General features: G+C 33.5%; 1 protein-coding gene across 1 annotated transcript in view; it reads right to left on the bottom strand.

The window, feature by feature from the left end:
* The window catches only part of DYNC2H1 (dynein cytoplasmic 2 heavy chain 1), a 339,886-nt gene that overhangs the window by 191,522 nt on the left and 132,988 nt on the right, over window positions 1–15,376 (bottom strand). The window contains exons 63-65 of the mRNA XM_058289227.2: window positions 15,182–15,291; window positions 8,955–9,053; window positions 7,436–7,559 (exon numbers count right to left, since the gene is read on the bottom strand). Coding sequence (XP_058145210.1) covers window positions 7,436–7,559; window positions 8,955–9,053; window positions 15,182–15,291 — 333 coding nt within the window. The remainder of the gene's footprint in view (window positions 1–7,435; window positions 7,560–8,954; window positions 9,054–15,181; window positions 15,292–15,376) is intronic.

The raw sequence follows: 15,376 nt of genomic DNA, 5'->3' as shown, positions 1-15,376 counted from the left end.
AGTGAGAAAATCAACTCAGGGGAGCCAATGTGGCTCAGTAGTTGAGCACTGGTTTCCTACATACAAGGTCCTGGGTTCAATCCCCAGTTCTGACACCTCAAAAAGAAAAAGAAAAAAATCAGCTTCCAGTACTCCTAAACAGTTTACACTATAGACTTTTTAACAGAGCCCAAAGGATAGCAAAAGCTAGGCTATCCAATATACTATTAATCAGCATGTTCAATTCATCAGCATTTATGCAAGCAAGGATAAGCAAAACTCATTCAGACGATCCTGGAGTGCTGAATCATCAAAGGTATATACTTACATTCAGTACGGTTAATGTCTCATATTCTGGATCTCTCTGAAATGGTTGATTATGAATAATAAAAACTCAATTATATATTGTTCTCTATTTCTAAATACATCAGTTTAAAAGAATTTATCATTGTACTAGTATTTAAGGTGTAATATTGAATACAGACATTATCAACATTTAAGTAATAACATTGATATTAATATCAAAAAAGGAATTATAGGAACTAACATACATAGGTTGATTCATGAAAAGAAATTAACGAGAAAAAAATAAAGCTTTGACCTCAAAAGGAGTATATTCTAAAATTTTTAAAAGGTATAGTAACAAAACATACAGAAATACAAGGAAATTATCAGAAATTATATTCATAACTTAAAATTTTAAACTCAGTAAGAATTGATGTTTTAGATATAAAACATACATTATCTAAGGGTACTTTGCAAAGGTTGAGAAAAACATTCAAGGATTTTTGAGAGCTTCAGAATAGCTTTAATTTTTTTAACTTAAAAAAATAAGCTCATGTAAAAAGAAATGAGCACGTTATAATAGAGGATATACAAATAGCCAAAAAGCAATATCAAAAAAACACTGAATTTTATCCATTATCAGGAAAATACAAATTTTAAATCACAGTATAATAGTCCTAACTAGAATGACTCAGCTAACCCTAGAAGCAAGATATATGCTAAGAAAACCAATCCTAAGCACATCACAGTTAAGCAGCTGAAAACTAATGATAAGAGCATTTTTAAAGCCTCCAGAGAATAATGACACATCACTTAAAAAGGAGCAACAAGAAAAACTAACAGGTAATTTCTCAACAGGATGATATAAGCCAGAATACAATGGAACAAAACTTAAAGTACTAAAGGAAATAACTGCTAAGCCAGGATTCTAGACTAAGCAAAAAATAAAATAATGTTGTTATGGGGGGAGGAGTGGGGTGAAGGGGGTGGGGGGTATATGGGGACCTCATATTTTTTTAATGTAATATTAAAAAAATAAAGACAAAAATAAAATAAAATGCTTCAAAAAAAGAAAGAAAAAGACATTTTCGGAAAAACTGAAAGAACTTATTTTTTTCCAGAGAAACTTCAATAAATGAAATACTAAAATAAATCCTCCAGGCAGAAGAAAAACAACCCAAAGGGAATGTGGAGATAATGGAAATGCTAGGTGAACTTAATAACACTTGAAAGGGTAAACGTTCAGAAATGTTGATTTGGAAAACAATAATCATAACATCATCATTGGAGCATGACAATGTATGACAAAACAGTGCAAAGAAAGGAGCAGGTATACGGAGTTAAACTGCAGGATTGAGGAAGTGGCAAAGTTTAATTGTATTAAAATTAGGTGTACATTGTTTTCTCCAAAGTAACCATTAAAAGAATAATAAAAAATACTTGATCCAAAAGAGGCAGAATACAAATAGGTCTGTTAGTAAACTATCATTTATTGTGTAAGGTTAATTGTATTAAATTGCACTAAAATATTAAGACTGCCATAGTGAATAAAAATAAAAATGCAAAACCAAACTATATACTGCTCATGAGAGACACACTTAAAAAAAAGAAAAGAAAGAAAAACAAAAGCAAGGCTTAAAGTAAAAGAACGGAAAAGTATATACCATGCAAACGCTAACTAAAAAAAAGTCAGTGTAACTATTCTACTCTCAGACTCTAAGGCTTAAAGCATTACTAGAGATAAAGAAGGGCATTTCATAATGACAAAGAGAATAACTCAATAGGAAAACATCACAGTTTCAAATACGTTTTTGGTCAATAACGTAACTTCTAAACATATAAAGCAAAAAATGTCAGAACTGCTTGAAACTAAACAATATAATGCTAAGTCATAAGTCACAGGAAAAATCAAAATCTGTGCTATGAACCTGAAGTAGAGCATAGAGGGAAATTTATAGATGAGCATTAAGAAAAAGGAAAGACTGAATATCAATATTTTACATTTTCATCTTAAGAATCCAGAAAATAAACTAAAATTAATGAAAATAATAACAGTGAAATAATATAAAGAAAAAACAATTAAAATACAGTTGAGAAGTCAACAAAATAAAAGTTGGTATTTTGAAAAGATTAGTAAAACTGATAAACACCTAGCAAGATTGATGAAGGAGCCAGAGGGAAAAAATGACCAATGTCAGAAAAAAGGGAATGATGTTACAAAAAGAAAATATAATTTAAAAAACACATTTGACAATTTGGATGAAATGGACAAATCCCTTAAAAAAAATACAATTTAACCAAAGCTGACACATAAAAAATATACATATAGTACAAACAAAACATAATACACGCAATGCTTAAAGCTCAGGTTTTCTGGCTCTTTGCAATGAAAGATAGCATATCATGGGGAATGTACTCGGTTTTAGTAAGCTGTTAAGACAGATGAGTTACAGGGTTTGGGCTACTTTTAGATGATCTGAAGATGGTTCCAGGAAATGTGATATTGCTGGGGATGGAATGTTATAAGAAAGAGGGGGAAATTCCATAATTGTTATCTTAATTTTTATCTAGGAGGTGGAATAAATGGTGTGAGACTCAGGCTACAATTGGTAAAGCAGCTGCAGTTGCTCATATTAGCTGGAGAGGGAGCAGATTGGTTATTCCCGTGCTTTGGAAAATGTTTTTGTTTTTTGTGTTCAGACATGATTGAACTGACGTCTCATGTCTGATGTAGGTGTTCTGAGAAATTATTTAACAGGAACACAGCCAAGTTGTTAGAGCCAGGCCAGTCCTCAGCCAACAGCAGTCAGAAGCTGCTTTTTCTTTCATATTTATGTAGAGTACAGAAGCAAGCAAAACCTATCTATGCAGTTTTAAGTCTGGAATGTGGTTATCCTTGTTGGCAGGAAGGAGGATAAATAAAGAGGGCTTCTGCAGTGCTGATCATATTCTATATCTTGATCTTTGTACGTATACCTGTGAATTCAGTTTGTGAAAATTCATCAGCCGTACACTTAAGATCTATGTACTTTTCTGAATGCATATTACCCAATACATTATATTTCACAACAAAGGTAAAACTCAAAAACAAAAGGTTTTCCTTGGTGAGCAGGTAATTGTGAAGAGGGGTGGAACAGAATATTGCTGCCATTCTGTACATTTGATTTTGAAGCCCATGCATTTATTGTTTTAATATAAAAGCTTAAAATATTTTAAAATAAATTCTTTCTTTTCTAAAAAGAGCCTTCACTATTAGCATCCATATCCTACTCTTAGAAAATATCAAATATCAAACTATAAAATCTAACATTTTTAACTGTAGAAAATAGTTTGCATTGAAAATGATCCTTAATGGAATTAATTTTGACTGCTTTTTCTTTCTAGACACAAAATCTGTACTATACTTTTAAGAAATACAGGGACAGAATGACCAGGGTCAAGAACAAAATTTGGTCCCTTGCTTTTTGAACTTAGATCCGGCTTGGGTGTTTTGCTTTATTTTGTCTTGTTTTGTTTGATTTGTTTTTGTTTTGTTTTGTTTTTTTGGTCAAGATATATAATAGATATGAATATTTGGGATGTTTGGATGTATGGCTATATTAGTTGGATACATTCACTGTGATGACTTTGGTTACTTCCACAATCATTGACTGAAAACATAGGCAAGATCAGTCTATAATGGTTACCGAACTCTTGCCAGTATTTACAATTAAAAGAAATATATCATGTCAGAAAGTGAAAAATAATCTAAGTCTTTCATACCAGGCAGGGGTGCTATGCAATTATAACTGTCTGGATTTGGGAAGCCAATGCTGCTGGAAAGTTTACTATGACCCCTGAGAGTTGAACCAGGAAGTGGCCACCATTGCTTCCACAGTGCCTGACATGACAATTATAGAAAATAAAATTGCTGCCACATCTGATACTTGGTATGCAGCCTTGGATGTTGGTAATGATTACAAATGATTCTTTACCTTTCTCAAAGTAAAAGACCAAAATCAGTTCATCTATCATATTCAGTGCACCTTTACAGATCCAAACTCCTCAAAATATGTTTATTATCAGAGTTGAACAAGTCTAAGTACGATGTGAACTCCCTAAGTCCAAACATTCCATTATATTGATAACATGTTGGTTAATAGTCTCTGTTGAGAAAACAGCTTGTATTGAATTGCATACTACTGAAGCATAGCTGAGTCAAGATGAATGGGTCTTAATGAAGACAAAATCTAAGACCCTGCTACCCAAACTTCCAAAACAGACATAGCCTGAAGAGACACCCCACAACCCATTAAGGATAAACTGCCAAACACCGAATACAAAGAAAGCAGCATAATCCACTAAAGCTTCATTATCAGGTAAGCAAATATGTGACTAAGTTTTAATAGCAGCTCCTGCAAGAAGCCATTTGGGAAGCAATCCAAGTAGTTGCAACTCAAGCATTTAGGTCCCTATATCCTCAATGCACAGAAAAACAAACATCTACAAATAATCTCACAGATGAGCAAATCTGATGGATTGCTACAACCATACGCTATCCACAGGCAGAATTTCTGACAGTCTATATATAGCACTGAACATTCTGCACAATGGACTGACATCAAGCAGTGCACTTAACTATAAAGCATGCTACCCCAAGACTAACTGAATAGATCTGTTCTGAGACTCATGGGCAGAACTAGTGGTCTAGCTCAAGGTTCTTGATCTCGGCACTATGGACAATATAGGATGGAAAATTATTTGTGTTGTACATTTTAGGATGTAACTGGCTTACCACCCCTATCCCCAAATGTGACAACCAAAAGTGTTCTAAGACATGTTCCCTGGGGGACAAAACTGCCCCAGTTGAGAACCTCTGGTCTGTGTGTTCAGGCCATTGGGCTACTCAGACATAATCAAAGACACACCTATATGGAGAACCACACTCTGGAAATAGATATGACAATTACTCATAAACTCAGTATTTATGTTGGAAAACTATACTATAAGAAGCTATCTAAAGAGAAGCACCTGGACTAAAAGAGCCAACAGAATGTTCAGCCAGCATACCTGTACTCTAACCCCTAGATCCATACTCAAATCAACATGGAAATAAGATAACCATAATGGACTGGAATGACCAATGTGACATTCTTTGACAACTCTTGTTAGCAATATTTGAACTATCTGCCAAGTACACCCCTCTCACTCAACAACTTCTACATGGCTGGCTGGTACAGCTATCTTCAACTATTTACAAACTGCAAACTGTCATACCTACCCTCTGCCTTGACTGAGTTTCATAGGCACACAAGAAACTAAAAACAGAAGGAAAAAACAATGAGAATTTAAGGAGGAACTGTACCTTGCTCTTCTTTTTTGATCAATACACATCTGAGGAGATTTCTGAATAGTATAAATTTGAGGAGGAAAAGTATTATTTGTGTCTGCTTTGACTTCAGTAGATAGTTCATATTGCTAACCTTGAGGACACCAAGATGTACGTGAACTAGGATATAGGCTTTGTTTTATGTGGTCCTAGAACTACCCTCCTCTGTTCCCAGAGGACATATGATGACAAAAAGGAAATTTATGAAGAACTTATCAGTCCAGAAAAGGGAAATCTGGAGTATATTCACAAGAAAAAACATTTCAATTATTGTGGCATGAACATATGCAACCCTGGGAAGCAGGTGAGGAAAGTAAGAGAGGGCAGTGATTAACTCTCCTTTCCTAATTCTGAAATGAACAAACTGACCCAAAAAGCCTTGCATCATACGAACTAACCCACAACTCTTTACCAGATCCAACTTCAGGGGACCTTGTTAACACCCATCCTAGACAATGCAACAGATACTGCTAAAACCTAACACTGATCCAAAGTTCATGGAGATTTCTATTTAATGAGTCCTCAAGGGCCAAAATATAGATTGAAGACAGTCGAATCCAGGTGGCTCTTATGGTTCATTTCTTCCCCCTTTCTGATAACATAGCAAGAAGCTAACTCAGAACAGTCTGAGACCAGAAACCGAGCTCCAGGAGGCAACCTCTTGTACCAAAATCACTTTCTTGATTAGAAAGCTTCTGCAGTTACACAGCAGCCTAAACATTCCCTGCCCTTGAGCCACATAAATATGTACAAGGTTACGAAGAGTACTGTAGTTCTTTTCATACCATATTCATTACTGCCAGGCCAAGCATACCTATTTGTGGAATAATAGATCAGGGAATAGTGCATGCTTTGCTATTTCTCTGATTTGCCCCAGTGATCCCAATTTTCCATTTAAGCCTTGTGTGCTAAAGATGTGTGTGGTGTAGGTATGTTTAACATATATGTATATATACATATGGGTATATGTATGCATGTATGTATATACGCTTTCCATGACACATACTTAAAGTTTCTGGCCATCACTTCCTAATCCTCAAAGTCTGGATTAGGTGCCTGTGCAGAAAAGAATTAACATAGCAGGCCTGAGACTGCTGTCCTTGAAGAGCCTACTTGAAGATTGTACTGTGCCAGGCATCTGGGAAGCTGGATTTGGGGAAGATTGCCACCATTCCCCAAACTGTTAAGAGTGGCTCACTGTCCCTAAACTGTACAATCTGGTTTATGGTGAACACCTGCTTTCCTTCTGGGAGTCTAGAATTTTGGGACATGTCAGGCCGAGGGTGTCTACCTAGACAGATCCCAGTAAAATTCCTGGGCATTAGGTCTCTAAAGAGTTTCACTGGTAAACAATTCACACATGTTGTCACAACACGTTGTGACAGAATAAATCACTTCCTATGCCGCTCCCCTAGGAGAGGATTCTTGGAAGCTTGTGCCTGGTTTCCTCCTGATTTCACCCTACGAACTTTCCCTTTGCTGATTTTTCTTTGTATCCTTTTGCTACAATAAATCTTAGCTGGGAGCATGAAGCTATTATGCTGAGGCCCATGCATCCTGCTAGCAAAGGATCAATCCTGGGTTGGTCTTGGGGGTCCCCAACACAATATCTCTTCTATGAAGGCACTTTCTAAGTGACTGTTTACTTGCTATTACTATTAGATTCTAACTACAGTGTGATCATATCCTTAAAAAAATTTTTTTCTGTATCTTTAGATTCAATGACCAGACAAAAAGAAGTCAAAGTTAATAACTTTGGAAATATTTTAAATAGTTACTTTCTGAAAACCATCAGATATATACCTTGAGCAACAAGATCTCTTCTCAATAATGGATAAAGAACAGGTTCTACACCATCCATTTCTTGTATAACAAGGGTTTTTCCAAAACGTACTGCCAACTCAAGAGCTGTGATAAAGTTACTATCCTAAGAGAATAAAAGAAAATACATATTAATTCCTTTATTATCTCACTATTTACAAAGGCCCTTACAGATACGTAATAAAGATATTAAAATGCATAATATTCATATGTAGAAATTTAAAGTGCATGTAAGTAAATTAAATTATTTGTGACTTTTTCTCATTATAGGTACTTGGGAATCAATCATTACATTAAATTATTTAGTTGAATAAATTATCAAAAAACTTAATAGATATAAAATAAAAATAAGGATCTTTACATTAAAATATAAAAAGGCTTTTTTCAATCTTACAGTGTAATGTCAATTTTAAATTGTATATGCAATTTGTCACTCACCAAGAACTACTTTGGTTATATTCAAAATCAAATAGTGAATGGAGAAAAAAGGCAAGATGATGAAGTACAGTAAACTTTTCTAGGCACAATCAACTGTGAGAAGAACCTTTAGATGAAATTCTATAACCATGCAAAAATTTGGAGATTTTTTAGCTAAAGGAAAAGTAGCTTTAAATATCTCCCCAGGAATTAAACAAAGGTTAAACTTATTTATTTATTTATTTATTTGTATTATTATTTATATTATTTGGGATAATAATTATTAAGAGCTCCTACCGTAAACCATACATGATGTTACAGTATTGTATACATTACTTAATTTACAATTATTATTCTCACAAACAAATGAGGTAGATAACAGTATCCCCATTTTACAAGTAAGAAAAGTTTCCAAAGTTTTAAAGAGGTAGTTTTTTAATCTCCTAGAGAACATCTATGAAAATTAATCATACACTAGACATACCTCAAAAATCCCTAGTTAAAAATAATTTCTTCACCAACATAAATACAACAAGAAGTTACTGCCAAAAACACTGTGAGTACATTTCACTGACCAACACGTCAATTCTTGGAATACACCAGAAATACTTATTGGTGAGTTATCAGAACAGAAATAAGAAGAGACAATGAGAGAAACTAAAAGCATGCTAAAAGACCAGGAAGAATTCCCAATTATTCAGGCAAAGTTAGGAAACCTGACTTACTGTATAGTATCCTATATTTGAGTCATGAGTCATAATTTTGTGTAAATGCTTATTAAATTGTCTCTCTAACCTACTAAACTATCATCTCCATGAGGGCAGGAACTGTGACAACTCTATAACTATTAAATTCCCAGGGATGAGATCTATACCTCACACATAAAAGAAACCAAATAAATATTCTTATTCCTTCTAAACATACTAGAAAACTGAAGCTAAGCAAGTTAACATTTCTTTCTCCAGGTGCCATACCAGGTAAGTGATACAGCTCAAACTTGTATCTGTTTTCTGACAGACCCAGAGTTCTTTACAATATAAAATGCCACTCTCAGTTGGTTGTCTAAATTAAAAGTAATATATACCTGCTGATTAATAACTTCCAAGCGTGAGTCTTTCAAATGTGTCTTTAACCATTCTGTAGCTTGAGAAGAAGGGTCTATAAGAAACGGGCATACTCGACTCTAAAAAAAAAAAAAAAAAAAAAACAGGAAAGTAATGTTTCTGAAAAGATTTTAAGCTTCCAGTAAAATAAAAATAATTTCCTAAAAATTATGAATCAAGTACTAAAGAATTTTTCTCCCAGGCTTTGGAGAACACAAATATTCACCCACAAAGAGAAAATGAAGGCCCAGCTTTTAGCTGTACCAGAGACCACATTAATAGATTTTACAGTGACTTAATTAGAAATAATTAATATTAGGTAATTAATATTAATATTAGGTAATTAAATATAACCACATTAAAGTGAGCATAGTCCTATTTACCAAACAATGACGCAGAAATTGTATATTGACAATATACTAAGCAAGAGCGCTAGCTCCATGCTGATGCCATTTGAGTCTTTCTTTCTTGGCTTTTATATATTGTTTGGTTAAATAAGCCATAGATACCTTAGAAGTATAAGCGAATAATAAAAATATTGCTGAAATAATCAGCAATAGAGTTGTTTACTTTTTTTTAATTTTGAAGTACCGGGGCCAGGGATTAAACCTAGGACCTCATATACGGGAAGCTGGTGCTCAACCACTGAATGATACTGGTTCCCCAAAGTTGGTTTTTGTTTGTTTATTTGTTTGTTTTGTTTTTAGGAAGTACCAGGATCAAATCCAGGACCTCATACATGGGAAGCAGGTACTCAGCCACTTGAGCTATATCTGCTCCCCTGTTTCCATTTTTAAGAAAGAAATTCTTCTAAAGAAATATGTATCTAATAATACAGAAGGATTGCCCTGAAAGAAGAAATTAAATAGCTTGTGGGTTAAGATCTAATGAGCTAAGAATTAAACTCATTACAGAATATCCTGCATTATTTAAATTCTAAAACAAACAGAAAGTTAGCAACCAATGAGAATGCCCTATAATTATAAAATGCCCTTAGCAGATGAAATGAAGCTAATTCAGTAAATATGTGATGAATTTAAAAGCCATCTGATAATCACTGCTGCCTAGTAGATCAGATTTAAATAACCAATGACCTACCTAACTTTCCTTAAATTTTCAGTGTTTTTTTGAAAAATATAATGCAACTGGGTGCTATAGGTATAGTATGACATGTGAAAATCAGAATGAAGACTTAGAACTGGGGTATATCTAATAAGAACACTGCTATCTCAGTAGCATACCAAGGGGGAGGGGGACAGTGGACACTGTCTACTCCATAGACAAATAGGATTTTATTACGGACATTGTTTAGAATTGCTGGTATATGGTGGTGATAAAATGCTGACTGACTTTAAATCAGCTTTATCACAATTTTGAAATTCTCTACACAAAATGCACTCCCTTTACACTTGCACTCAAGCTGGACTATGCCCATCACACTTATCCCCAAGTTACCCACTATATGATCTTTACCCAGCCTCTATTCCTAGAAGCTTGTTATTGCCCCATCATATACGTGTGCTCATCCTTCCCACAAAAGCAAAATAATATGGCTAGTAAATAGCCTATTAAGTGTTAACATGGTATTGTACCTAAGTTTTAGATCTAATTTTATGCTGGCATTCAACAGAAAACATTTTGCAAGGCAACTAGATTTTCCCTAACCATGATAATAACTATTTTAAATATTTTTTTTAAAAAGTTCTTACCCATGATGTCAAACCAATGATCTGATGCAGTTAAAAAGAAAATAAAAGAAAAAAGGTAATGTTTTAAAACATCATGTTTTTAGCATAGATTATGCTTAAGAATTTCAAAGAGTACTTACAAATTTATGTTCATCTTATTTACACTTCTTCAGAGAGATTTAGACAAGTAGATTTCTGAGGTACATTGTAGTTCTGCATTCCATGAGTACTTGTAATTAAATTCTACATTTAACTAAATATAATAGACCAAAACATGTTGGTCTCTCATTCATTCACTCATCTATCATATGTTATATAACTACTAGAGCAAGACATAGTGCATGGGAGACAGAAATTAGTAAGTTATGTTTCCTTACCCTCAATGACTTCACATCTAAAAAAAAAAGTGAGAATTCCATAATCAAGGAGTGCACAAGGTGCTATAAGAGGATCACAGTTGGAGTTGCAAGAAGCTTCTATGAAGCAATTTCAGCCAAACTAAGTCATGAAAGGTGAATTGGACTTAGCCAGGCAGTGAGGTAAAAAAGGCAAAGACAACAGCATGATGGAAAGGGAATAAAACATATTGAAATATTTGGAAACCTACTAATAGCCTGGTATAGCTGCAGTAGAAAGTGTGAGTAAAGATGATGCAAATAAATGCTAGGAGGACACAGAAGTTTTGATGCTATTGCAAGAAGAGCTTTTTATGCCATGCGTAAGGATAATGAAATTTTTATAATACAGGCAATGAGAAGCCTTGGAAATATATAAGATGGAGGAATATCAAGATCAGATTAACATTTTGGAACGATTATACCAACAGCAGTAGAGGAAGTGATACTGAGGGTAAGGGACCAGCCAATATAATAATGGATTTATCTGGTACAAAATGACGAAGGCTTAAATGAGTCTAATGGCAATGGAAAGGGTTAGAACAAAACAAATTTATGAGACATTTGAACGACAGATTTGATAAGGCTTGGTGAATAACTGCATAAAAATTAAACAGACATAGTGAGAATGACTCAATTTGCAATTTGCATTACTGAGCCAATTTTGTGACATCCCCAGTCATGAGAAATAAAAAAGAAAAGCAGGACACAGGGAGTGGGAGAGAAAGAGAAAAGATTATTATAATAGAGAGCTCCCTTTGCCTGCCCTGCATCCTTGACTTATTGGATTTCTGATGGGGTTATCAATCACCTAGCACTGTACCAAAGGGATGAGCAGGTGACCCAAGCTAAATAATCAGTATCCTTTTGGGGGATTTACATAAAGGCTGGGAGAGAAAATAACACATCTTTAGTCTGGGAACATAAACTTCAATAATGGAAAGTCTGGAGACACCCAATGGTTAACACGGTTTGGACAGAACTTGGCTGAGAATGTATCCATCTCTTAAGATGGAGAGAGAGAGAGATCCTGGTAACATCATTAAGTAACATCCCAGTTACTTAAACTAATGTGGTAGCTGAAAGCTGGGTGGACCCCAGAAGATCATGTCTTTAGAGCTAATCCATTCCTGTGCATGTAAACCTACTGTGGATGGGACCTTTTAACTAGATTCAGTTAAAGGACTTGCCTTTTGATTATATCACTTCAGTAGGGCATAACCCAGGTGGGCCTTAATCCTTTTAATGGAATCCTCTGTAAATGGAGGAATAAAAGCCTCACATATAGGGAAAAAGCAGCAGAAATGTTAAAAAAAAATTACTTTTTTTGCTTAAGTGATCTTTTATTTGTCATTGAATGATTCTTGACAAAAAAGAACCAATGATGAATCAATCTACTATCAGATTGAGACTGAACTCCCAACAATGCTCCAGATAAAAGTATCTAGCAGGTAGTTGGAACTATATAGGTCAGGAGCTCAAGAGAGATGTCAAAGGCTAAAGATACCCAATATCTATTTTAATCTTTTTTTCCTTGGGAGAAAAAAAAAAAGATTGGGGGGGATATATTTGAAAGAGATGATTTTTAAAACATTTAGCACATTCTATAATTTTATTTCTATTTTTATTGACTCTTAATGGAGTAAAAGAAAAAACACATTTTATAAATAAAACAAAAGCCTATCTCTTGATTAGTGAAGGAGAGTTATAGTAACAATACAAAAATAAGGTTAAGCATATACAGACATAGACACACGCACACACACAGAGCGCTACAAGGCAGTTTCAGAGCACACACTGGAGCCAGACAGTCTGGGTTTGAACCCTGCTCTAACACTTGACAGCTATGAGTCCTGGCACGATTAATTAACCCAACTGCACCTCCATTTCCTTCCCATAAAGGCTAATACATGTATTGACTAGATACATTTGGTTTGAGAATTAAATGAGTTCAGTGTTTAGGTGCTCTCGTATATTAACTCTTAAATATTAATATATTTACATAGTAAATACTATGTAAGTGTTGATTATTAATAATTATCATTTGGGGTTTATTTAAAGAATTTTCTCTACATAATTTACCTTTATAATTTTACATTCTTTAGATAAATTATCAACCTAGTTTGCATTTCCTGATCCAAATGGCAAAAAAGGAAAAAAAAAAACCTCAGAAACTCTGAGTAGTTGAAAGAACCAATTTGACATTAAATTATTCATAAACAATAAAAAATAAATATCTAATATAAGTTTCCACAAGAAAAATTTATAATGTCTGTGAAACTTAAATCACCTTTTCCATCTCTGCTCTAGATGCTTTTCACTCATACCTCCCCATAGTTTCTAATTGTTTTATATGATCTATTATCCTCTGAGTTCCTTAACATTGGAAAGATCATATAATTTATTGTCCAAAGTTGGTCACTTTTGAAAGTAGAAGGAGAACTACTAATAATTACATTGGGACAATAGGTATAAACCATAGCCCAAGGAATCTACAATATAGCTACTCTGGTTAACTTTTTCCCTTATTCCTCAAGACAAAAAAATGAGCTTTCTGCTAAAGTAACAAAACTAATTCTTATTACAAAGTCAATGGTAGGTAACTATTTAATTATATCCTCTCTCAGACAATATATGCATTTCAACAGTTAGCATAATCAAATCACGAGAATTTCAAGCATCTTTGTAGGACCAACAAAAGAATGATTTTGGACATGAAAGGTTTTTCTTAGTACCAATAAATTATTGAGTAACTACAGGCCTTGAATCTGGGAGAGCATCCACTAAGAGGCAATATCTCAAAAAACCCTTAGTACAGTTAATGAGGTGGTATAATAAATCTCTGAAACAATAATACACTTTTTTCACCTACCTAACCATCTTTCTAGAAGACTTTCCAGAAGCAGACTAAAGATTGTTTTACAATCCCTTACAAACTTAATTTCACATACAAACTTAATATCACACGTGGTGATAGTAATGACTAGATTCATAACATGTTATTGACATGTGCTTCCTAATCATACCCTTAACTACAACAACTTATTCTAACTATGGTCTACCTTAGAACTGAGATAGCATTGAGGATAATGGCAAATTCATTTCAACAAAATAACAAATTACTAACAAATTTTACCAAATGGTTGTTGTTTGGTCATACATACATGTGTGTAAGCATCTGTAAGGAACCTGGCAATACTAAATACAAAAAAACTAAGATTATTAAAATTCATCTTACTAATATACCCATATTCACAATGAAAGGTCATTCAAATGCAAAAGTAGATATTTTCAATTAATGTCATTGATAAAAATAAAAATTATTCTAATAAATATATTTTTTCCACAGTAAAACTGCTCTGATTTCTTATGGAATAAAAAAGGAATTTTCCAACTAACATATTTTTAATCTGCTAATGACTGTTACCTTGAATTACTGGAAAAGGAAGAGAGATTATTACAAAATCTTGTGCAAAGAATAATAAATATAACAAAAACTCTAATCAGAGTTGCAAATTTGTGTTCCAGCACGAAAAATGAAGATAAAGAATGTTTGGAAAAAATCAGTTAAGAAAGGCCAAATCAAAATAGAAGAAAACAAACCTGTTCAATTTGTGGTCAACAACTTCTCTACTAATAAGGTGCCAATGTAATGAGGCAAAGTACAGTAAACTGATAAGCTCAAAACTTATCTTCAGTTTGTATATTTATTGTTTGTATAGGATATTTTTTAAACCAAAATAAAAACATAAAATGTATAAATACTAACTAATAAACATTTAAAAAAGTATCTACCAACTTTGGTGTCATATACTGTAGATGAAGGAACTATACAACCAAATGATTTGGTTACCCCTAAAACATTTCTATTACTATTAGGAAGTCCAATTTAGAATATTTTGCCATCATGAAAATGCCATTATAATTTACCCCTTTATATTAAGGTAAAAAATAAATTACACTAAAAACTACAGATTCGCTAGCTGAAATTTTCAATTGCAAAGTATTTGTACTTCTATGTAACTATAAAAAGAATAACTGTGAATGCCAAAGAATTTGAAGAAAGCAATTTCTGCAGCAAGCTATGAAAGAAACATTTCTAATGAGAAAATTTAAGTCAATTACCTGTAAGATAACAAGAGCATTTTCTATGCTAAGGTCATCTGAGGGTAGACCTTCACTTTTCCAAATTAACTGCTCACTTTCAGTACAAAGAAATCTCCTCAGATCAAATTCTGAAAAGTTAAAGACATTAATAAAACTTTTTTTACAATTTTCTTATACTTGACAAAGGGAATAAAACTATTTGAAATATTCTTA

The sequence above is a fragment of the Dasypus novemcinctus genome, chromosome 27 (genome assembly GCF_030445035.2).
Source record: "Dasypus novemcinctus isolate mDasNov1 chromosome 27, mDasNov1.1.hap2, whole genome shotgun sequence".
NCBI lineage: Eukaryota > Metazoa > Chordata > Mammalia > Cingulata > Dasypodidae > Dasypus > Dasypus novemcinctus.
Note: the sequence above shows the minus strand (reverse complement) of the source record. Positions and strands in the feature narration are given on the sequence as shown.